At 37.0% G+C, this 25,126-nt stretch overlaps 1 protein-coding gene across 1 annotated transcript; it reads left to right on the plus strand.

Annotated features, from left to right (window-relative positions):
• The first annotated feature begins 22,135 nt into the window (after positions 1-22,135).
• LOC114371542 lies at positions 22,136-22,684 on the plus strand. The gene has a single exon (XM_028328951.1). It carries the CDS (start codon positions 22,136-22,138, stop codon positions 22,682-22,684), a length of 549 nt encoding a protein of 182 aa, XP_028184752.1.
• The last annotated feature ends 2,442 nt before the right edge of the window (positions 22,685-25,126 follow it).

The following is a 25,126-nucleotide window of genomic DNA, read 5'->3' on the forward strand; positions in this document are numbered from 1 at the left end:
ATTCAATAGAGCCTTGACTTCGCTTTTTCTTCCTTCTTCCTCTTCCTTCATTTTTCTCCTTTTTTCTCTGAGAATCTGAATCCCTAAACCCCTCCCATAGCATGGCTATTTATAGAAAAATGCGCGAGCTAGAGCTCGCCCAAGCGAGCCAGTTACTTATGGCTGAAGGAATTAGCTTGCCTAGGCGAGTTGGTTGCTTAGGCTTGAAGGCATTTCATGACTTAAGCGAGCTAGATGCTAGCCTGGGCAAGCTTGGGTCCAGAAAAGTCCACAAAATGACCCTTTTGCCCCTTTTCCCTTGTACCTTTTGTTTTCTTGATCAAAACCCAAAGTGATCCCTGGCTTCGCGCTGTAACCGGTACCAAACACCGTAATTCGACCGACAATGATCAAAACATCACAGGTGAATGATAAAACATCATACTCGGATGAAATTAGGGTCGGACACTTATCTTGACTTTAAATTACATGAGTATTGAAGTAATAGTAAAATTTAAACATAAAAAAATGTTGAAATGCCTTTTTTTTTTTCTTTTCTTACTTTGTATATAAAAATATTTTAACTAGTATATAGTATAGATAGATATAGATATAGATAGCTCTAGAGATCGCCACTTGGAGTTTTCCTATTTTAAAACATTTTACTTTGGGAGTATATATATATATATATATATATATATATATATATATATATATATATATATATAGAGAGAGAGAGAGAGAGAGAGAGAGAGAGAAGAGATGACGTCTAGCATGGACCTAGTGTTTATGTGATTTGGAATCGATGAAGACCGACCAAGATCGGGAAAACCGGCAGGTAGAGTGGTTGAACAATTCTGTGAAAAGGTTGTTTTATTTTTTCAAAAAAAAAAAGCTCAAAACAGCGTAGTTTTGAGAACACATTCAAGAAACACTCTATCTCTCACAAAGGTAACCTAGTCTCTCACATTCGTTTCTCTTTCCTTCTCATGGAGTGACTGCCAACGTCGAGCATCGGACCTTCTCAATCTCTCACCTTCTTCAGCGACTTGTTTCGGTGAGTTTCGTTCCATCTCTGGAAAATTGGTCCTTCTTCGGCAGCGGACACAACTTCTGATTCTCACACCTTCTCCGGTATTTTTCCTTCCATCTCCGGTGAACTGTTCCTTCTACAACAGCATGTCTTAACCACAACAAGGACAAGTATGTTTACTGCATTCTCCTTCTCCAGCGATAGTTCAAATTTGATGGGTTTTGCAAAAGGGGTTTTGCTGCACTATACTATCGTTGAATTATAGGAATAGGCTGTATTTTGGTTAATGATTGCGGGAAGCTTCCTTTTAATCTGATTGTTGTAAACCATGTACAGGTACTAAGAGGATTGGTGGAGGCTGATATAAAAAAAGTGGATTGGTGGAGATTTTTAGTTTTGAGGTAGTCATGTGCTTATGTTGTTGCATTATTTTCTAGGAATATGATGGAAACGTGCATAGGGACTATGTGAATTCAGAATTGAGGCTTTTTTTGTAAACCTTTGGTTATCCTTCATTTATGGACATTAATGTGAATCAATGTTGTATAACCAGTTGGGGGGGGGGGATATTTCCTTATTTTTCATAAAAATTGTATCGTTTAGGCATAATTGATTTTAGCTTTGTAATTTTTGTATTTCTTGAGCCAATCTAGTTATATGATTTTCCTAATAGCTACCTTTTTTACTTGATTAGTTAAATGATCTGATTGAAGTATTGAACAATCCTTTTCATTCCCTATTTTCCTTTCTTTTCTTTACTGCCTAGATAGAGATGCAAGTAAGTGTATTTTTTTAATGTATTGTTGGCAAATTATATATATATATATATATATATATATATATATATATATATATATATATATAATTAAGCATATCATGTTATTTTTGTTTACTATTACTTAGTGTAATATATTAATTTTTTTAAAAAAAATATTATTTTTTTCAAACCGATTCAACCACGATTTAGTTACAGTTCAACCATTGAATCTTGAACGAATGCCTTCACCAGTTAGTGGACCAGTATGATTTTAAAAACCTTGGTGTTATCATAGATCATCTCTCAGTAAAACATTTCCTTTGTTTCCTCCAACTTCCCCTCCTTTGTCACCGTGGTTGCAACCACACTTCTATTGTCGCCAAACCATACTCTGGTAGGCACCACAACCTTGGCTTCACATTTTGTTCACATGAAGACCATGACCTCTTTGAAGACCCGCATCACCCATTTGGATCTCTCGATTTGCTACGAATATGGTGTCGACCCACAACACTATTAGAACGACAAACCACTCTCCTTGGCAAACAACGTTGGTAGTCGGTCCAGATCCGCTCAAGGCCTCGTCAAATTGCAATGGTGGTCAGTCCAGATTTACTCAAGGCCCCAATGATGGGGGTCGATATGCATCACACAAGGCCATGGTGAGTGGCAGAGGTGCTCAATCCACATCCAAACAAGGCCACGACAAACAATGGTGGTATTCAGTCCAAATTCACTTAAGGCCACTATGAACAACACCACACACATGCACAAATTCAATTATTTTGATGTTCTCTCATGTTTCTGGATCTAATTATAGAGTTCATCCCACCTTTGCTGCTACAACTTTGATTTTTTGAAATAGGAATCTTTAATTTTCTTGATCTGCATATATGTATTTTGGGAATTTTTGATATGTCAAGTGGATTCATAGTTTACAAGGAACGATGTTTGCTTTTCCCCCCAACATAATACGATTCATAACTTTATTTTTGTGCTCTTTTTTTTCAAGATAATAATGTATTCTAATTCATAGCACCATGAAATATGAGAGCATCAGATGGATAATTTATGTCACATTGATGCTCCTATGTGCAGTATATTACATAATGTGTTTTTTTTTTATTATTTCTGATATGAAAATTCTGTTTTTTTTTTTAATTTTTAGGTTTTGAATTTGGGTTTTGTTTGATTTTGAGTCATAAACTTTGGTGAGGCAACAACCATTCTTAGCCAAAGGGCTTCATTGGGTGAGAGAAAGAAGAAGAAGAACATAAGGGATTCATAGGGTGAGAGAAAGAAGAAGAGGAACAGAGAAAGAATATTGTACAAAGGATACGTAATAAGAAGATGCTCCACAGACTAATCCTAAAGTCATTAATAGTTGTGCATGATGGACCACTTCAGTCCATTTGTGATAGTACTCCACCCTAGATGTCGTCATAGATAAATAAATACAAATATAAATAGATAGATAAAGGGATATGCTAACATACTCACCTAATTTTTAGTTGGAGTATGTTACCAACCTACACCAAAATATTTAGACTAAAAACCTAACCATTCCTTCTTTTTATAATTAATCATTGTAGGGATATTATAGTAATTTAGTGCTTAATGTTTTTTAAAATAATTTAAAAATCATAGTAGACTAAAGTAGCTCAAGGTCTTAGTGGTATTAGTTCTATCTCTGTAAGGGACCAAATAATGCTTTGGCATATAGACTAGGACATCCTAGTTTTCAATATCTTAGGTATTTGTTTTCAAATTTATTCAAAAATGTTGATTCTTCCTTTTATGAATGTGAAAGTTGTGTTCTTTCCAAAAGTCATAGAACTCCTTACTCCTATCAGCCTTATCATGCATCTAAACCTTTTCATTTAACCCATAGTGATGTACGGGGTCCATAAACCTTTTCATTTAACCCATTTTGTAACCTTTATCGATGATCACACCCAAATGTGTTGGATCTACCTTATGCATGAAAAATCTTATGTTTCTAATATATTTAAATACTTTGCACAAATGGTAGAAACACAATTTGACACAAAAGTCTCCATTTTGAGAAGTGACAACAACACTAAATATTTTAATAAGAGTCTCAACGAATTTCTTCAAAATAAAGGTATTCAACATCAATCGACATGCCCAAATATTCCTCAACAAAATGGCACTGTTGAAATAAAAAGTAAACATCTCCTTGAAGTAGCGTGTGCCATCATGTTTGAGAGTAATGTTCCAAAGTATTTTATGGGGGGACACTGTCCTAACAACAACCTATCTCATAAATAGAATATCTTCTTGTGTGTTAAATTATCGTACACCTTTGGATACTTTCAAAGACTTTTTCCAACATGTCAATTGCATGGTGATATGCCTTTAAAAGTGTTTGGTTGTATTGTTTTTATGCATACACCATCTACATTTTGATCTAAACTAGACTCAAGAGCAGAAAAATGCATTTTCATTGGTTAGTCTCCCACCCAAAAGGTTTATAGATGTTTCAATCTTATCACAAAAAAATCTTCATGTTAGCATGGATGTTACATTCTTGGAACATCAACGTTACTTTAAAAAAATTCACTTTAGGGGGAGGGGGAGAATATGAATGTAGTCAATTTCTTGCATGAACCCCTTTTGGAACCCTTCTCTCTAACACTTGGAAACCCTAACAGAGTAAACAAAGGAAAAGCTTAAGAAATCTTAGGGAATTGCTAGAGATGTCGCTATCACTACCAAACTACACACGTGAGTCCACTTAGAGGTAAGAGATGAGTTTATCGCAATTGGGGTTAGAATGAACATGTGTAGGGATTCTTAGGGGATCAAATTGAGATTTATTTTGGGATATTTATTGAATTATAATTTTTCCTTTATGATTATAAATACGATATTGTTGTGTTTGACAGACCAATTGATGTCCTGATGCAAATTGGTTGATAAAATTGAGTGCTCTTAGTGTTTTCGGGTTTTTAACCTAGGATTTTGATTCATTGATTTTGATATGATTGTGTGAAATTGTTTGAGGGGTTTTACTCCCCATGTCGTGAGAAGTATTTTTGTATAAATTGTTTGTACTTTGGACAAGATTTGCTAGATTGGCATGATAAATTATTATATTGAGATTATGAAATTGTGAATAAAATTGTGCCTAAGTGATAAATTGAATATGCAATGAATTGTGAGATAACATGTTGCTTTGAGATCATAACATTGTTATTGGAATTGAGTGTAAGTGCAAAGTTGAACATGCATTGATTTGTGAGATACACATAAACATGTGATGGTGGATTGTGACGTTGTGATATGTTAAAATTGTTTATTATGAAATTTGGTTGTGAATAAGTGTGTGGTTAACACTTGATGTGACAATACTTGTTTTGTGAGCTGTGAATTATACAATAACTTGACTGATGTTTACCTTGAGAAAAATGTTGATACACAGTGTTAAAGAGAAAGTGTAGGATTCCTAGTTAGGAACCTAAAGTGTTAAGTTGTAGCGCAATCTGTTAAGCGTGTTTGAAACATGAGTGTGAGGTCATGGGTATTGTATAATTCATGAGTAGTGTCTGCGTGCAAAAATTATTTTAGAGGTTGGACTTGAATCAGGAAGGTGAGACCCTAACGGATTCTTCGGAGTCTAAGCCTTGGGGGTAAAAACATTTGGTTTGAGTGCTCCTTTAAGCTTATGTTGATCTCATATAGTTGGAGCATTCTCACAAAATAGAGTGATCCTGATTGGTCACCTTATGATTTTACTTAGTGAGAGTGACCTGACATACCCATTGTGTGGTGTGTCTTGTTATGTACTCCTAACACCTTGTGAGTCCTCCCCCAAATTTGAGGAAGAACTTGGAAGAAATAAGTTGTGTAGACAAAAGAAGTCATTATATGGGCTAAAGCAATCTCCAAGAGCATGGTTTGAGCAGTTTGGAACTATGGTAAAAGGGCTTGGTTATATCCAAAGCCAAGATGATCACACATTGTTATATAAACATTTAACAAATAGTAAGATTGCTATTTTAATTTTATAGGAGGATGATACTATCCTCACAGGTTATGATAGCTTGGAGCTCAAAGGTTTGAAGGAGAAACTTGCCAAAGCTTTTGAAATCAAGGAACATGACCCATTAAAATACTTCCTTGGAATTGAATTTGCAAGATCTAAGGAAGGTATTTTTATGAACCAGTGGAAGTATATTATGGATCTTTTAAAAGAAACATGATTACTTGGATGCAAAGCTGTTGAAACACCAATGAAGTCCAACATAAAATTGCAACCAGTTGAAACTGAGAATATGGTAGACAAGGGAAGGTATCAGTGATTGGTAGGAAGACTAATATACATCTCACATGCGTCCTAACATAACTTTTTCTATAAGCATGGTAAGTCAAATTATGCATTTGCATGCACTAGAAGGTGTTGTGGGTGTGAAACAATGCAAAAGTTGAGTTTAGAGCAGTGGCTTATGGCATATGTGAGGTGTTGTGGGTGGAAAAAATGCTACAAGAATTGAAGGTTTTCAATTCCCCACCAATAAAGTTGTACTCTGACAATAAGTCTGCAATATCTATTCCACACAACCCATTCCTGCATGATAGGACCAAGCATGTAGAAATTGACAAACACTTTATTATAGAGAAGATAGAAAGGGGACAAATTTGTATTACTTATGTTCCCACTGTAGACCAATCAGCAGACATCTTAACGAAAGAATTACGCAAGAAACTCTTCAACAACATAACCAACAAGCTGTTCATGGAAGATATCTTCAAGCCAGCTTGAGGGGGAATGTTGACAGGGTGCCAAAAGAGGATAAAATCTCTATTTGATTCCCTGCACAGTTGATTATCAATAATAGTCCATATTTTCTATCAAAACCTTTCTTTTTATTGCCTATTTTTTATACATTTCTTAAGTATCTCCTAATTTTAAGAACACAAACTTATTTCGGCATTCTTTGAATCAAATGCATGAGCAAGTGGTGCCTTTGGTTGTAACTTAAAAATTGCTAATGATCTTGTCTAAACAAAGTTTTGTGTTAGTTGTTTTACCTCGTCTTAGTTTTATGTCCTAGTTTCTAAGTTGAACCTGAGTCCAATTGCATTTGTTTTGACCCATGACTTCTAATTTATTTTGGCAATTGCTATTTGCATTCCCTTTTTTACTAATACAATCCTCCTTTTGCAATTTTTTAATAATTTTTCCACATAGACACTCTTTTTAGAAATTATATTTTGGAATTTAATTTGATGGCAGGTAAATGTTAAATACATTCCGGAAATTAATTTCTGAAAGTGTTAGAACTTAAAACTTTCAGAAACTAATTTTCGGAAGTAAATTTTGGAGAACATGTCAGTGATACTTGGATATTTGAAAGCAAAAGCTAGCAAATATAGAATTCAGAGAAGAGAAAGTAAAAATATTTTCATTATCTATTTGTGTGATCTGAATCAAAGTTACAAGTGAGTACATAAGACTTTAGTATTTATACCAGTGTAAAAGCTTACACAGAAAGCTAATTAACTCCTACCTTCAGGCTAACTCCTAAATGTTATGCTGAGTTAGCACATTGACTCAGCTTATACTCTATCATTCCACCTGCAAGCTCAAAGTGCTTTGAAGCTGAGATAAAGAAAGCACTCTGAGATTGAACCTTAAGTCAAGAAACTTCTGTTTAGGAAGAGTGATGTGCCATCATTTTCTTCTATTTTCTAAACCCTTTTTGCACCATTTTAATTATTGATTGGTCTTAATTGTCAATTAATTAGGCAGTTTTATTATTTGGGCTCATTTAGCTAATTTGATGTTTTTAATCTAATTTCAGGAATTAATGAAACAATGGGCTTAATCCGGATTTTGGTTGTGGACTTGAAGAGGGCAAATAAAGCAGCGCTTACCTTAGTTAATTTCTAATTAGGAAATTTCGCAATTTTATTTTATGTTGTTCAGTGTTTATTTCGTTTTGGGCTAGAGTATTGTAATAGGGCCCAATGACTTTGAGTGACTCTTTTTAAATAGCTGCCTTTGGGATTCGTGCAGGGCATTCTATTCTGCTATGCTATTTTCATTATTCAGAGCTTTGGTTTTAGGTTTTCACGTTTTTCTGTTCCCTTGTTACAGTTTTCGTTCTTAATGCAAATTTCCGTTTTCTGCTTCTAATTACGAGTTCATTCTTGCTTCTTCTTCTACTTTCATTTACGTTTCTGTTCATTTACGTTCTTGTTCATTTACGTTTCTGCTTCATGTTTCATTTGCATTTTCTGTTTGAATCCATGGAAGGCTAGATTTTCTGGTGTTGTTTCCTTTTGAGGATGAAGCCCAACTCTCTTTGAGGTTTCGTTTGTAATGTGGTTTCCTGGCAGTTTTCCCTTCACCAGTTATCCAAATTTCGTGAATATTAATCAGTGCACGCTTCGTGTTCGATTAATTGCCTCTGAGCCTAACTTGCGTTCATGCTTAATGGACGAAGGGCTAACTGGTGTATGTGGTGCCTAATCACGGATTGAAAACCCTAAGTTGATTTTCGCTTAGTAAATTGAAATAGGGTTAGATTAAGTGGTTGACTGTTAGGGACGAATTCTCCATAACCCAGGATAAGAGAGTGGCTTCTGAATCAGAGGAAACAACCCGTTTTTAATATTAGTAGTTTCGTATTCCATTTTATTTGTTCTGCTCTTTAATTACCAAACAACCAAACCCTCCCCATCGTTACTGTTACTGCAAGTATATTATGAACATTTGGCTTGTCACTGCTCGTTGGGAAACGGCCTAGGATCACTTCCTAGTTACTGCATTTTCATGTTTATTTGATTTGGGTACGGCCTCGATCAAATTTGGCGCCGTTGCCAGGGAGCAGTGTCCAAAGGTTCATTATAGCTAGCTAGTGTTGTGTGTTTAATCCTTTCGTGTTTTATGTTTAATTGTTAGTATTGTGTTAGTATGTGTGTTAGTGTTGTTTAGTGTCCTGGTATTTTGTTTAATGTGTGTTCTGTTTCAGTTTTCCCATTAAGCGTTTCCCCTGTTTCAGTCTTGGGTGTTTTGCTGTGAAGATTGTGCTTGAAAACAGAGTAGTAGTAGAAATCAGCTTGCAGAAAAACAGAGTTGTAGTAGAAATCAATTAGAGACGGATTTTAGCGACCACCCATGCTGAATTATTTGAGATTTTTTGTTTTAATAGCTAGGGTTGTTATTTTTGGCTGAATTTTTTTGTGGTAACTTCTTTTAATCCATATTTTGTGGGAAAAATAGCTAGAGCCTTTAGTTTGGTCAGATTTGAAAGTTCCAAAAAACTAGCAAATTTTGTGTTTGTCAAAACTTCAAACGGCCATAACTTTTGCTCCGGTTATCAGAATCGCAATTATTATATATGCATTTGGGGTAGAAAAAAATTTCCTACGCCGTGGTAGGCGGCCATAGGCCGGCTGAGGTCTCCATCGTCCAAAAAAAGCGATTCTGTCAAAAGTTTTTTATTTTTCAAGTTTTATTCACTTATTTTTCTTAACCTACCAATTTTAGCTTTCATAGTTAGACTTTGAATTTTTGTCTGAAATTTTTTGTGCTATCTTCTCATCATTGTATAAGGTTGCTCACCAAATTTCAAGTCATTTGGATATCATTTGAGGGTAGCTGTAGTTCAAACCTACACCTTTATTTACATGACAAGGCAACTAGTTGTGTGCATGCTGAATGCAGTGTATGACTAGAGGCAATCCATCTGACTTACAACCCTTTGATCCTGAGATAGATAGGACATTTCATAGATTATTTAGGCATCATTTTATACCTTTTGATCATTCTGAGCATTCCATTACTGGTGAATCTGTGCATTCTGTTATTGGTGATTTTGAACATCCTGATCTTGAGCATTATAATTTTGAGCATTCTGATTCTGAGCATTCTGATTTTGTACATTCTGAGAACATGGCACAACCTCCACCTCGTGAGAGGACTCTAAGGGAAATGGCTGCACCTGATTTCACCTATGAAAGCTTGTGCATCCAATACCCTGATGAGGATGTCCCATATGTTCTTAAAACTGGACTGATTCATTTGCTTCCAAAGTTTCATGGCCTTGCAGGTGAAGACCCGCACAAACATTTGAAAGAATTTCACATTGTCTGCTCCACCATGAAACCCCCAGATGTCCAAGAGGATCACATATTTCTGAAGGCTTTTCCTCATTCATTAGAGGGAGTGGCAAAGGACTGACTGTATTACCTTGCTCCAAGGTCCATCACGAGCTGGGATGACCTTAAGAGAGTATTCTTAGAAAAAATTTTCCCTGCTTCCAGGACCACAGCCATCAGGAAGGATATCTTAGGTATTAGACAACTCAGTGGAGAGAGCCTGTATGAGTACTGGGAGAGATTTAAGAAACTATGTGCTAGTTGCCCCCACCATCAGATTTCAGAACAACTTCTTCTCCAATATTTTTATGAAGGACTCAGTAATATGGAGAGAAGTATGATAGATGCTGCCAGTGGTGGAGCCCTTGGAGACATGACTCCTGCTGAAGCCAGAAATTTAATTGAGAAGATGGCCTCCAACTCCCAGCAGTTTAGCGCCAGAAATGATGCCATAGTCATTAGAGGAGTGCATGAGGTAGCTACAAACCCATCTGCATCATCTGAAACTAAGAAGCTTGAAGGAAAACTGGATGCGTTGGTCAACTTGGTAACCCAACTGGCCTTGAATCAGAAATCTGTACCTGTCGCAAGGGTTTGTGGTTTGTGCTCCTCTGCTGACCACCATACAGACCTTTGCCCTTCCATGCAGCAACCTGGAGCAATTAAGCAGCCTGAAGCTTATGCTGCAAATATTTACAATAGACCTCCTCAACCTCAGCAGCAAAATCAACCACAGCAGAGCAATTATGACCTTTCCAGCAACAGATACAACCCTGGATGGAGGAATCACCCTAACCTCAGATGGTCCAGCCCTCAGCAACAACAACAACAGTCTGCTCCTTCCTTCCAAAATGCTGCTGGCCCAAGCAGACCATACATTCCTCCACCAATCCAACAACAGCAACAACCCCAGAAACAGCCAACAGTTGAGGCCCCTCCACAACCTTCCCTCGAAGAACTTGTGAGGCAAATGACTATGCAGAACATGCAGTTTCAGCAAGAGACCAGAGCCTCCATTCAGAGCTTAACCAATCAGATGGGACAATTAGCTACCCAATTGAATCAACAACAGTCCCAGAATTCTGACAAGCTGCCTTCTCAAGCTATCCAAAATCCCAAAAATGTCAGTGCCATTTCATTGAGGTCGGGAAAGCAGTGTCAAGGACCTCAACCCGTAGCACCTTCCTCATCTGCAAATGAACCTGCCAAACTTCACTCTATTCCAGAAAAAGGTGATGGCAAAAATCTACCTAACAATTTCTGTGCAGGTGAATCTTCTTCCACAGGTAATTTTGATTTGCAGAAGCAGCACATTCCCCCTCTTCCATTCCCTCTAAGAGCAGTTTCCAACAAAAAAATGGAAGAGGCAGAGAAAGAGATCTTGGAAACGTTTAGAAAAGTAGAGGTAAACATACCTCTGTTGGATGCAATAAAGCAAATTCCAAGATATGCCAAATTCTTGAAGGAGCTGTGCACTAATAAGCGGAAGCTTAAAGGAAGTGAACGAATTAGCATGGGCAGAAATGTCTCTGCATTGATTGGTAAATCTGTTCCTCAAATTCCTGAAAAATGCAAAGATCCAGGTACATTCAGCATACCTTGTATTATAGAGAATAGTAAGTTTGACAATGCCATGCTAGATTTAGGAGCCTCTGTTAGTGTTATGCCTCTGTCGATTTTTAATTCTCTATCTCTAGGTCCCTTGCAGCCAACTGATGTGGTAATTCATTTAGCTAATAGAAGTGTTGCCTATCCTGTTGGTTTCATAGAAGATGTCTTAGTTAGAGTTGGTGAACTGATTTTCCCTGTTGATTTTTATATCTTGAATATGGAAGATGGATTTTCTCAAGGATCAGTTCCCATCATTCTAGGCAGACCCTTTATGAAAACTGCTTGAACTAAGATAGATGTTTATGCAGGCACACTGTCCATGGAGTTTGGTGATATAACTGTTCATTTTAATATTCTGGATGCTATGAAATACCCATCTGAAGATCTTTCTGTATTTCGTGCTGAAATAATTGACCATGTTGTTGATGAATACATGACTGATCTTTATTCTAATCTGCATGCCTCTCACTCTTCATGCATTGAGTCTGAAATTGTACTTGATCATATGTTTGAATTTGATGCTGAGAGTGAATCTGAGAGTGATATTGATTGCATGCCTGGTGGTGGTGTTTTACCTCTTGAGATTGATTTTATAGAGTCAGATAGGACTAACCATGTTTCAGGAAGTACACATACCTCTGACTTTCTTTATGAGGTAAAGGCTGAGAAACCATCTCCTTCTACCACTGTCCAGCCGACCACACCAGAATTGAAGCCTCTGCCATCAAATTTAAAATATGCTTACTTGGATGATAGCAAGAGTTTTCCAGTGATTATATCTGCCTCCCTTGCTGATGAGCAAGAGGAGAAGTTGTTGTCAGTTCTCAAGAAGCATAAGAAGGCTATAGGCTGGACCCTGGCGGACATTCCTGGTATTAGCCCATCCACATGTATGCATCAAATAAATTTAGAGGATGGAGCTAAACCAATAAGACAGCCACAGAGAAGACTCAACCCAGTGATTCTTGATGTAGTGAAGAAGGAGATAACCAAGCTTTTGCAAGCTGGAATCATTTATCCTATCTCCGACAGCCAATGGGTGAGTCCCGTCCAGGTAGTCCCGAAAAAGACTGGCCTCACAGTGATCAGAAATGAGAAGGAGGAGTTGATTCCTACTCGGGTGCAGAACAGTTGGAGAGTCTGCATTGACTATAGGAGGCTGAACCAGGTTACCAAAAAGGACCATTTTCCCCTGCCATTCATTGACCAGATGCTTGAACGCCTGGCAGGTAAATCCCACTACTGTTTCCTTGATGGTTTTTCTGGTTATATGCAAATTACTATTGCTCCTGAGGATCAGGAAAAGACCACATTCACCTGCCCCTTCGGCACTTTTGCTTATAGGAGGATGCCTTTCGGCCTGTGCAATGCCCCTGGTACCTTCCAGCGGTGCATGATTAGTATTTTCAGTGATTTTTTAGAAAATTGCATAGAGGTGTTTATGGATGATTTCACTGTATATGGATCCTCTTTTGATGGTTGTTTGAATAGTTTGGAAAAAGTTTTGAATAGATGCATTGAAACTAACCTTGTTCTAAATTTTGAAAAATGTCATTTTATGGTTGAGAAAGGTATAGTTTTAGGCCACATTATTTCCAACAAGGGTATTGAAGTAGATCCTGCAAAAATTTCTGTTATTTCACAATTGCCTTACCCCTCTTGTGTGCGAGAGGTGCGATCTTTTCTTGGTCATGCAGGATTCTACAGGCGCTTTATAAGGGATTTTAGCAAAGTAGCCCTTCCACTGTCCAACTTGTTGCAAAAGGAGGTGGAGTTTGACTTTAATGACAGATGCAAAGAGGCTTTTGATTGCCTCAAAAGAGCGTTGACTACCACCCCCATCATCCAGGCACCCGATTGGACAACCCCTTTTGAGCTTATGTGTGATGCATCAAACTATGCATTGGGGGCTGTCCTTGCTCAGAAAATTGATAAATTGCCCAGGGTGATATATTATGCTTCTAGGACTTTAGATGCTGCCCAAGCAAATTATACTACTACTGAGAAAGAGCTTCTAGCCATAGTTTTTGCTCTTGAAAAATTTTGATCTTATTTGCTTGGTACTCGCATTATTGTTTATACTGACCATGCAGCTCTAAAGTAGTTGTTGAAGAAGGCTGATTCTAAGCCTAGGTTGATCCGATGGATGCTCTGGCTCCAAGAGTTTGACTTGGAGATCCGTGATAGGAGCGGAGCACAAAATCTAGTTGCTGATCATTTGAGTCGGATCGAACGTGTCTCTGATGGAGATTCACCTATTCGGGATGATTTCCCGGATGATCATTTGTATATATTGTATAGTATTTCTGACTCTCTTTCTACTCCCTGGTTTGCTAACATTGTCAATTATTTAGTTGCCTCTGTTTTTCCTCCCTTAGCATCTAAGGCCCAAAAAGATAAGATTAAAAGTGATGCTAAGCATTTTATTTGGGATGACCCCTACTTGTGGAAATTGTGCAGTGATCAGGTCATTAGACGGTGCATTCCAGATCATGAGACTGACTCAATCCTGCAGTTCTGTCATTCTTCCGCACCGGGAGGTCATCTGGGTGTTCAAAGGACAGCTCGCAAAGTGCTTGATTGTGGTTTTTGTTGGCCCACCATCTTTAAAGATGCGTGGAAGATCTGCAGCACTTGTGAGCAGTGTCAGAGAGCAGGAAATACACTTACATGGAGACAACAAATGCCTCAGCAACCTATGCTATTCTGTGAGGTGTTTGATGTCTGGGGTATAGATTTCATGGGTCCTTTTCCTGTCTCTTTTGGTTATGTTTATATTCTCCTTGCAGTTGATTATGTTTCAAAATGGGTGGAAGCCAAGCCCACTAGAACTAATGATGCTAAAGTTGTCGCAGACTTTGTCAGGTCTAATCTGTTTTGCAGGTTTGGAGTACCTAAAGCAATTGTTAGTGATCAAGGAACCCATTTTTGCAACAGGACAATGCATGCCCTGCTTAAAAATTACGGGGTGGTACACAGGGTATCCACACCGTACCACCCCCAGACTAATGGACAGGCAGAAATTTCTAACAGGGAAATCAAGAGAATTCTAGAGAAGATTGTGCAGCCAAGCAGGAAAGATTGGAGTACCAGGCTTGATGATGCTCTCTGGGCACATCGGACTGCCTACAAAGCACCCATAGGAATGTCTCCTTATCGGGTTGTCTTTGGAAAGGCATGTCATCCTCCAGTGGAAATTGAGCACAAAGCATACTGGGCAGTGAAGACTTGCAACTTCTCTATGGATCAAGCTGGCGAGGAAAGGAAGTTGCAACTGAGTGAGTTAGATGAAATCCGCCTAGAAGCCTATGAGAATGCCAAGTTCTACAAAGAAAAGACCAAGAAGTTCCATGATAGCATGATAGTTAAAAAAGACTTTGTGGTTGGGCAAAAAGTGTTATTGTATAATTCTAGGCTTGGACTCATGAGTGGTAAGTTGAGGTCTAAGTGGATTGGTCCTTTTGTTGTTACTAATGTTTTTCCTTATGGTACAGTTGAGATCAAAAGCGACTCCACAAACAAGAGCTTCAAGGTCAACGGACATCGACTTAAGCCATTCCTCACGAACCCTTCTTTAGTGGACGTAGTGGTGGAAGAGACTTCCTTACTCCACCCTACTCTTCCTCCACCATGACTTAGGGAGTTTTTCTTTTTCTATCTCCTTCTTTGCTTTTATTACACTTGTCCGATTCTCTTTGATGATTTAATTGTTTTTAATCTTTTAATTGTGCTACATTGAGGACAATGTGTTGTTTAAGTATGGGGGGGAGTGTTCTTTGGTTTTGCTAGTTTTGTTGGTTTTGTTAATTTGTTAGTTGTGTTAATTTGTTAATGTTGTTAGTTTCGTCGGATTTTCAGTTTAATATTTTGGGTCAATTTCATGTGCACGTACGACTTTGCATGTTTTTCTTTGAATTATAGGATATGTTCAAGAAATGGGTAATTGTTTTGAAAATAAAAGTTCTTGACATTTTGTGACTTGAAATCCTTGATTCTTCTCTACATGTCATGATAGTTTTGAAAGCTCAATTTGAAAGTGATGATTTTACCTTTGTGAGAATTTGAGCCATCCATCATTATAATCATTTGGTGTGTTTTGCCCCATTGATTGCTTGCACAATAGCCTTGGCTTGATTCTTGTTGATGCGTCCTAATTCACATGCATATTTGGAAATGATTAAGGCAATTTTGTTCTTATAAGCTTCTAGCCAAATGGACTTACCTTGAATTAATTCCTTTGATAGCCCTTTTGAGCCTTGTTTCCCTTTCCTTGTTTTGAAGCTCACTACAAGCCTTAAGTGAAAAACCATGATATTACCATATCCTTAAGGAATTTTGGAGCTTTGGAATTGTTTTGGGAATAAGTGTGGGGGGTTTTTGTTTCATTGGACAACTTGTTTTGTTGGCTATGCTTCATGATGTATTTTGGGCCATACTTGATGTACATTGTATATTGGTTAAATGTTGGACATGCTGAGTGAAATGTTGTTTCTCAAAGGCTAAAGAGTAAAAAAAAATAAATAAAAAATAATTCGAAAAAAAAAAATTCGAAAAAAGAAAAAGAAAAGCAATAAAGTTGAGTGAATAAGATCTTAAATGGCACAAGAATGATGAAACTCTTGGTTCTACTCTTCATGTTTAATTTTTATCTTTACTTCTTTTTATTTTCTTATTTTTTTCTTAATATGCACTTATTCCCCTTTGCTCCTCTATTCCTTTGGGATTTAGCCACTTATTCCATATTTCTCCATACCTTGTCCTTGGCCCCATTACAACCTTAAAAGACCTTTTGATCCTCATGTGCTTGTGTTTATGGGTTGATTGTCAATTTTAGAATCTTGCCAAGTTTATGTGGTGTTTGCTTTCATGGGTGCTTTGAGGGTAAATAGTAGCCTAGACACTTGAGAGATAGAGTGTATATCTTGTGAGGCTTTATCACTTTTCATTCTTGAGCTGATTAACTATTTTGCCATGATTGGGTTGCTTGGATGATTTTCATGAATGTCTTGACTTTTTGGATCTCCTTATGTTAGATGTTACCCATTCCTTTCATTCCTTGATGTTCATTGAGAAATATGTGAATGTTTTTGCTTGTCTCCCTTTGATATCCTTGGATTTTGTTCTTTGTTTCATTTTGCCCAGGAGTGCAAAAGGCTAAGTATGGGGGGTTTTGATGTGCCATCATTTTCTTCTATTTTCTAAACCCTTTTTGCACCATTTTAATTATTGATTGGTCTTAATTGTCAATTAATTAGGCAGTTTTATTATTTGGGCTCATTTAGCTAATTTGATGTTTTTAATCTAATTTCAGGAATTAATGAAACATTGGGCTTAATCCGGATTTTGGTTGTGGACTTGAAGAGGGCAAATAAAGCAGCGCTTACCTTAGTTAATTTCTAATTAGGAAATTTCGCAATTTTATTTTATGTTGTTCAGTGTTTATTTCGTTTTGGGCCAGAGTATTGTAATAGAGCCCAATGACTTTGAGTGACTCTTTTTAAATAGCTGCCTTGGGATTCGTGCAGGGCATTCTATTCTGCTATGCTATTTTCATTATTCAGAGCTTTGGTTTTAGGTTTTCACGTTTTTCTGTTCCCTTGTTACAGTTTTCGTTCTTAATGCAAATTTCCGTTTTCTGCTTCTAATTACGAGTTCATTCTTGCTTCTTCTTCTACTTTCATTTACGTTTCTGTTCATTTACTTTTCTGTTCATTTACGTTCTTGTTCATTTACGTTTCTGCTTCATGTTTCATTTGCGTTTTCTGTTTGAATCCATGGAAGGCTAGATTTTCTGGTGTTGTTTCCTTTTGAGGACGAAGCCCAACTCTCTTTGAGGTTTCGTTTGTAATGTGGTTTCCTGGCAGTTTTCCCTTCACCAGTTATCCAAATTTCGTGAATATTAATCAGTGCACGCTTCGTGTTCGATTAATTGCCTCTGAGCCTAACTTGCGTTCATGCTTAATGGACGAAGGGCTAACTGGTGTATGTGGTGCCTAATCACGGATTGAAAACCCTAAGTTGATTTTCGCTTAGTAAATTGAAATAGGGTTAGATTAAGTGGTTGACTGTTAGGGACGAATTCTCCATAACCCAGGATAAGAGAGTGGCTTCTGAATCAGAGGAAACAACCCGTTTTTAATATTAGTAGTTTCGTATTCCATTTTATTTGTTCTGCTCTTTAATTACCAAACAACCAAACCCCCCCCCATCGTTACTGTTACTGCAAGTATATTATGAACATTTGGCTTGTCACTGCTCGTTGGGAAACGGCCTAGGATCACTTCCTAGTTACTGCATTTTCATGTTTATTTGATTCGGGTACGGCCTCGATCAAAGAGGTTCTGTTAGCACATCAACTATTTGATCCTATGCTGGAACATGAGTTACAATAAGTGACTTGTCCAACACCTTTTCCCGAACAAAAAAGATATCTAATTCCATGTGTTTGGTTTGAGAGTGCAAAACAGGATTTGTGGCTGAGAGCCACTGTTGAGATTATCACAGCAGATGATTGAAGTAGCAATCTGAATCTGAAGTTCATTCAACAGAGATTGGATCCAAAGAATTTCAGCTGCAGTAACAGCCAAACTCCTATAGTAAACTACCATACTAGATTTCCTTCATTAGTTTATTATTAGGAGAGAGGCAATCATTATATAGCAGAAGTAGTGATACAATCTTCAGCATTTGAAAATTTCATCTTATGATGGAAAACTGTCTTGTTTGACCTGTTATGAATTATGATATTGATCATAGATATTATAAGTACAGATACATGTACTGAAATTGCTATTGAATAATCCTCAAGTATATATGATATTCTGGCATGTATAAATCGGGAGCTTGTCAAGGATATGCTGTCACTTTTATTTTGGTTATTAATTTTTCTATGGTGCATCTTCAACGAACTTGTAAAGATTTTCCTCTTGGGATTGAGTCTTGGATAGGTAAAAGGAAGTTTGATTTTGAAATTACTCAAAGAAAACAATTTTAGTTGGATATCAGCAGCAACAATTGATCACACATTGAAATTCATTACTGAACATTTACTATTTGATAGTTTTCTCGAAAATTGTCTTGGAATGTGCTACTTTGTTGTGGTTACTTGAACAACATTCTGGTGTAATGCTTACTTAATCATGGTAATTAGCTAGTTATCACAGGCACACCATTCATTTTTTTTATCAGCAAAGATAATAATATATATATTAATGAGAAAGAAGTACCAAAGGTACTATGTACATAGGTAGGTTACCATACACATGGTTCCATAGAGAAACTAATATAGTTTGTTTAGGAACCATATTATGGCTACATAAGTAATACATCTGCTAGAAATGCAAGCGAAACTACCCACTACTGATACAAAAAACCTTGCCGGATTTGACTCGACCATTGATAACAATGAATATTAAAATCTTTCTCCAAGTTTCTTAGCCACGACCAGATTAAGAACAAAATACCCTAGAGGATGCAAGCACAATCAGACAGCTTACCCCTTTTGAACTGGTGGCCCGAAGAAAACTGCAAGAGGACCTTTGGCTGGCAGCTCAATCTCATGAATCTCTGATGAGACAAAAGGCAAGAGTAAAATGGGTCAAAGAGGGTGACTGCAATTCGTGCTTTTTCCATCTGTTGATGAATTCTAAACGCAGACATAATGAAATTAAAGGAGTCTACATTGGTGACTCATGGGTTGAGGACCCAACAAGGGTGAAACAGGAGGTATGCAGATTTTTTGCCCACAGATTTAAAGAAGTTGACCAGTGCAGACCAGATTTGAGGGGAGTCTGCTTTGGCAGCTTAGAGATGCATCAAAATGATATGTTGGTGGGCCAATTTCTAGAGGAGGAAATAAGGACAGCAATGTGGGATTGTGGCAGCGATAAAAGCCCAAGCCCGGATGGGCTGAACTTTAAATTCATCAAACATTTCTGGGAGCTTATCAAGCCTGACATCAGCAAATTCATAGCAGAATTTCACGCAAACAGGATATTCTTGAGGGGAGGAAATGCATCCTTTATTGCTTTGATCCCAAAGAAGAGCAATCCACAGAACCTTAATGAGTACAGGCCAATTTCACTGATTGGTTGTATTTATAAAATAGTGGCTAAGCTCCTGGCTAACAGGTTAAAGAAGGTGCTGCCACATATCATTGATGAACGACAATCAACATTTATAAGCAGAAGGCAACTGCTCTATAGCGTGTTGATAGCCAATGAGGCAGTGGATGAAGCAAAGAGATGTAAAAAAACCTTGTTTGGTGTTCAAAGTGGATTATGAAAGAGCCTATGACTCCATTTCATGGGAGTTCTTGTCATACATGATGAAGAGGCTTGGTTTTTGCCACAAGTGGATCTCTTGGATTGAGGGCTGCCTCAAATCTGCTTCAATTTCTGTCTTAGTAAATGGCAGCCCCACTAATGAGTTCAGCCCTCAAAGAGGCCTTAGACAAGGTGATCCTTTAGCCCCCCTTCTCTTCAATATCGATGTAGAAGGTTTAACAGGCCTTATGAGGGAAGCATTGAATAAGAACCTCTTCAATAGCTTTCTAGTGGGAAAAAACAAAGAACCTGTTAACATTCTGCAGTACGCCGATGATACCATCTTCTTTGGTGAAGCTACTATGAAGAACGTGAAGACAATCAAGGCCATAATGAGAAGTTTCGAACTTGCATCTGGCCTAAAGATAAACTTTGCTAAAAGTAGCTTCGGGGCAATTAGGAAATCTATTCAATGGGTGAAGGAGGCAGCTGATTACCTACACTACAGTACCTTGTCTATGCCTTTCCTATATCTGGGAATCCCCATTGGGGCTAACATTAGAAGTAGTGTATTTTGGGATCCTATAATTAGAAAATGTGGGAGAAGGCTAGCCACTTGGAAACATAAACACGTATCCTTCGGGGGGAGAGTGACCCTTATTAATGTTGTCCTTACATCTATTCCTATCTACTTTTTTTTTTCATTTTTAGGGTTCCATAAAAAATTATAGCCAAATTGGAAAGCATTCAGCGAAGATTTCTATGGGGAGGGGAAATGGAGCATAGGAAGATTGCTTGGGTAAGCTGGAAAATAGTTTGCATGCCTAAACTCAAAGGTGGACTTGGCGTTAAAGACCTTAGAACCTTTAATTCAGCACTGCTGGGTAAGTGGAGATGGGACATGTTCTACAGACAAATGGAACCTTGGGCCAGAATATTGAATTCTAAGAATGGTGGCTGGAGGGCGCTGGAGGAAGGGATCAAAGGCTGCGACGATTCGACTTGGTGGAAGGACCTTGTTACAATTCAGCATTTACAGCAGCATGCTCCTCTCAAAAGAGAAACTGAATGGAGAGTGGGTAGGGGCGACAAATTCAGATTTTGGGAGGATTGCTGGATCAACAACGAATTATCTCTAAGAGACAAATTTCTGAGGCTGTACCAGATTTCCTGCCATCAAAAGCAAACTATACAGCAGCTGCGGACATACACAAACACTGGGTGGGAATGGCAGCTCAACTGGAGGAGAAACCTTTTTTATTCTGAAATGGCAATGGCGGACACCTTTCTCGGGGACATATCACAGCAGCAACTTCATCCAGAATGGGAGGATACTTGGGTCTGGAAATTGGAACCTGCAGGCCACTACTCAACAAAAAGTGGATATGAATTGCTATGGGGGGAATTGATGGAAGAAAGACAGGAACATGAATTTAGGGAAATATGGAAACTCAAAATACCCTTAAAGACAACAGTGTTCACTTGGAGGCTAATTCGGGATAGATTACCAACAAAGACAAACCTTCGAAGGAGACAAATAGAAGTAGATGATATGATGTGTCCTTTTTGCAGAATTAAGGAAGAGGGGGCTGATCACTTGTTTTTCAATTGTATAAAAACCCTCCCCTTATGGTGGGAATCAATGTCATGGGTCAATCTCACCACTACATTACCACAAAATCCTAGGGACCATTTCTTACAACATGGAACTGAGCTAGCAGAGGGAGTTAAGTCTAAAAGATGGAAATGCTGGTGGACTGCCTTAACCTGGACAATATGGAAGCATAGAAATAAGGTGGTGTTCCAAAATGCAACTTTTCACGGTTCTAAGCTGTTGGACGATGATCTACTCCTACTATGGTCATGGATCAAAGCAATGGACAAGGATTTCACTCTTCACTTTAACCAATGGTCCTCCAATTTGAAGGAAGGGTTTTGTAATTAGGGGGGCAAGTGTGGGTGAATTCTTGTAACACTTCTTTGTGTCTCCAGCTCTTTCCCAATATTCTGGAAAAGCAGGATTCACATCTATTCCTATGTACTTTCAGTACCACTGGTACTAGCCTATAAATATATTATATATTTTTTGCTGAGCAAAAAAAAAGAATTTTAATTTCAAAGTACAGGGGATGGAGAGGCTTAGATGAGGGGTCCACAAGGCAGCACTTCTTATACTGATGGTCTGATTTGAGGTCCACAATTAATCACAGCAGTATGGCAGATGTTTCCAAGCAGTTCATTTGGAAGCTGGGTAGGGGTGATCAAATTCTTTTTTGGGAGGACTCTTGGGTGGAAGGAGGGATAAGGCTAAAAGATAAATTCCTTGAATTATACCAAATCTCATCTCAAAAACTTCAGACAATGGCAAGCATGGGATCCTTTTGTGAATCTGGGTGGGAATGGAGCTTTTCTTGGAGACGCAATCTGTTTGATAATGAAATGGGAAGAGCCTCAGAGTTTATTGATCAAACGACTTCAATTAGTCCATCTGCAACTTTGAAAGACTCTTGGGTGTGGGGAGCTGACCCTAAAGGAATTTTCTCTACCAATTCTGCCTATCTTTATGTCAAAGCTGAACATCTTGATGAAGATCAGTGTCTTGGTTTCCAGCACCTATGGAACATCAAAATCCCTCCTAGAGCTTTAGTTTTTGCTTGGAGACTTTTGTGGGACAGATTGCCCACTAAGGATAATTTAATTAGGAGGCATGTTACCATTGAAAATGATCTCTGCCCCTTTTGTCAAAACAAAGCTGAATCTGCCTCTCACTTGTTCTTCTTGTGTCATAAAGTTATGCCTCTATGGTGGGAATTTAATTCGTGGGTTAAGGAACCTAGAGTGCTCCATTGTAGGCCTATGGATAATTTCCTCCAGCACTCTCCCATGACAGGATTGAAGGATACCAACTGAAGGTGGAAAATTTGGTGGATAGCAGCTACAACATCAATATGGAAGCTCAGAAATGACATTATCTTCAACAATCATCCTTTTGTCATCTCGAAGCTGGTGGATAATACAATTTTCCTCTCTTGGTCCTGGATGAGGGGGTGGGAAAAGGATTTTAATGTTCCTTTTCACCAATGGTCCTCATCTATGGCTTTGGCTTTTAAGTAGTGTTTGTGTTGTTGGGATGGGATGTATTGTTTATGTTGGGATGTTGGATAGTTTTAATTGCTTTTCTGTACCAGGAGATCTTACCTCCTGTGGCTTCTTGTAGTACTTCTGGTACTATGTATCTTCTATTATATATTTAATATAATTTTGGCCGTTCAAAAAAAAAAAACTTAGATTAACATTTATTTTCTAGTTCTTTATTTATCTTCTCATTGTTTCAGTGATGCAGGCAACTGGGAGTTTCTAACTGAGAATATTCTTTATTTTGCATACTACTGTAGTTTGGTTGCATGTTATAGAACAATTTAAATTGCAGGTGTTGGCTGACTTAATCAATCTACCATGCCGTATTGCAAAGGGCTGCAAGTATTGTAGGAAGGATGTGGGTGCTTCATGTATAGTGCAATTTGGTTCTGACAGGTTTGTTGCATTAATAAATCAAATAAAATTACATGGAAAATTTGAGTATGAATTGTTATTTTAATTATTTGCACTGTTGTGTGGGTAAAAGTGGTCAAAAAGTAAAGATGGGTGTTTCAGAATATTTTTGTTAAAACTTAGATGCTTTTGAATTACAAAGTGGTATTCCATTATGGATATATACATTATTATTTTTGTCCTATTTTCTGGTTAGAAATTACATTTTATTTGGATGAGAAGAGAAATTAGGAAAAGAAATAGGAGAGATTAGAACAAAAAGGGGAATAGGGTAGAAAAAATATATTATTTGGCTGAATAGAAATAAGGAAGAAGTGGAGCAATTTCTTGTCTTATTTGAATAAGTGAAAGAGAGAGTGGAAAGAAATAAATAGATTGTATAGAAAGACTTTTTATACTAATTTTAAAAAATAAATTTATCCCAATTTTTAAAAATTTTTACTCTTATTTTTTTATTAACATAAATTATTTATCATTATTTTTTGTTATAAAAATCCTTTTAAATTTTTAACTAAAATACCAAAAATGAAAGTACTTAACTAAAACACAATTTCCCTAAATTATAAGGGAATGGTGGCATTTTTTTTTTCTATGATGTGAAGTGCCTTCTACTGCCTTTCCCACTGTGTTTGGGATAATTGAAGGCAGAAATGCTTTCACTAGCTGTGAATAAAGAATGAAAATCACAGAATGATTAGAGATGAATTAATGATGGTACTGTTTAAACAAAATTTCATTGGTAAAGTTTGAACTTTAAACTGCTTTCTTCTCAAATATATATGGCTTGCCAACAAGTGGAAAAAAAAATCCTACCATGATTGACAACGTAGATTCTGCTTATATGTGTGTGTGCGCATGCTGCATGCGTGTTCAATTTATTTTACAAATGAATAATAAATAAAATGTAATGCTTAATTAAAAAAAATTACTAAAGGAAATAAATTAAAAAATTACATTAAAAATATTAAATATAAAAAACTATTTTAAATATATGCTTACTCTGTTGTTTTATAAAGAAATTATAAACATAAATTATGACTGATTAAGTAAAGATTTTGGCATATAAATAATCGAAGCTGATACATATTTACTCTTGATATATTTCACGAAAAATAAAATGCCCCAAGATGTATCTTTACTTTTTTACTCAATAAAAAAAATTTGAAACATCGGTTAGAGCTTTTATAGTTGCTTTCCATTGTTCTTTGATTTTTTTTTTTCTTTTATGTTTTGTTCTTTGTTTAGAAGGATTCCTTACAGCTGTTTGTCTGAAATTCTTTCTCTTCGTTTCATGAATTTATTCTCTTACAACAAAGTATAGGTCTGTAAAGCTTAGCTTACAAAATTTTCCATCCGTAAGGATTATAGTTGTTAGTCTATATTGGTTATAGCTTCAATATTTTTATAAGTTTGCCTCACAATGAATGACTTTTAAGAAAATTGGAGAAACACTTAAAAAAATTTAACCATAATCTCATAATATTTTCAACAAAAGCCTAGTATTATATTTATCAGCATTTTCTAATGGGGGATTGAACTTATCTACAAGCTATTCAATATAATGTTTATAAATATTTGTCATGGATTGGAATTATATATCAGTTTAATGGTATTTAATTGTTGAAGTCTTTATTAAATATTAGGGGAACTGGAGGGAACCTTTTCATCAATGTGTTTAATTGTTTTATGTTTTCTTATTACATAAAAAATCTGTATGGCATGGTTTTATTACCAGAAACAAAAACAAGCTCAATTAACTTAGGAAGGTTGTATACACCTTTCTAGGGAGTATATATGATT

This window comes from Glycine soja, chromosome 10 (genome assembly GCF_004193775.1).
Source record: "Glycine soja cultivar W05 chromosome 10, ASM419377v2, whole genome shotgun sequence".
Lineage (NCBI taxonomy): Eukaryota > Viridiplantae > Streptophyta > Magnoliopsida > Fabales > Fabaceae > Glycine > Glycine soja.

Excerpts from the sequence above, each read along its gene's own strand:
- LOC114371542 (XM_028328951.1), top strand. The coding sequence starts at position 22,136 with ATGGCAAGCATGGGATCCTTTTGTGAATCTGGGTGGGAATGGAGCTTT.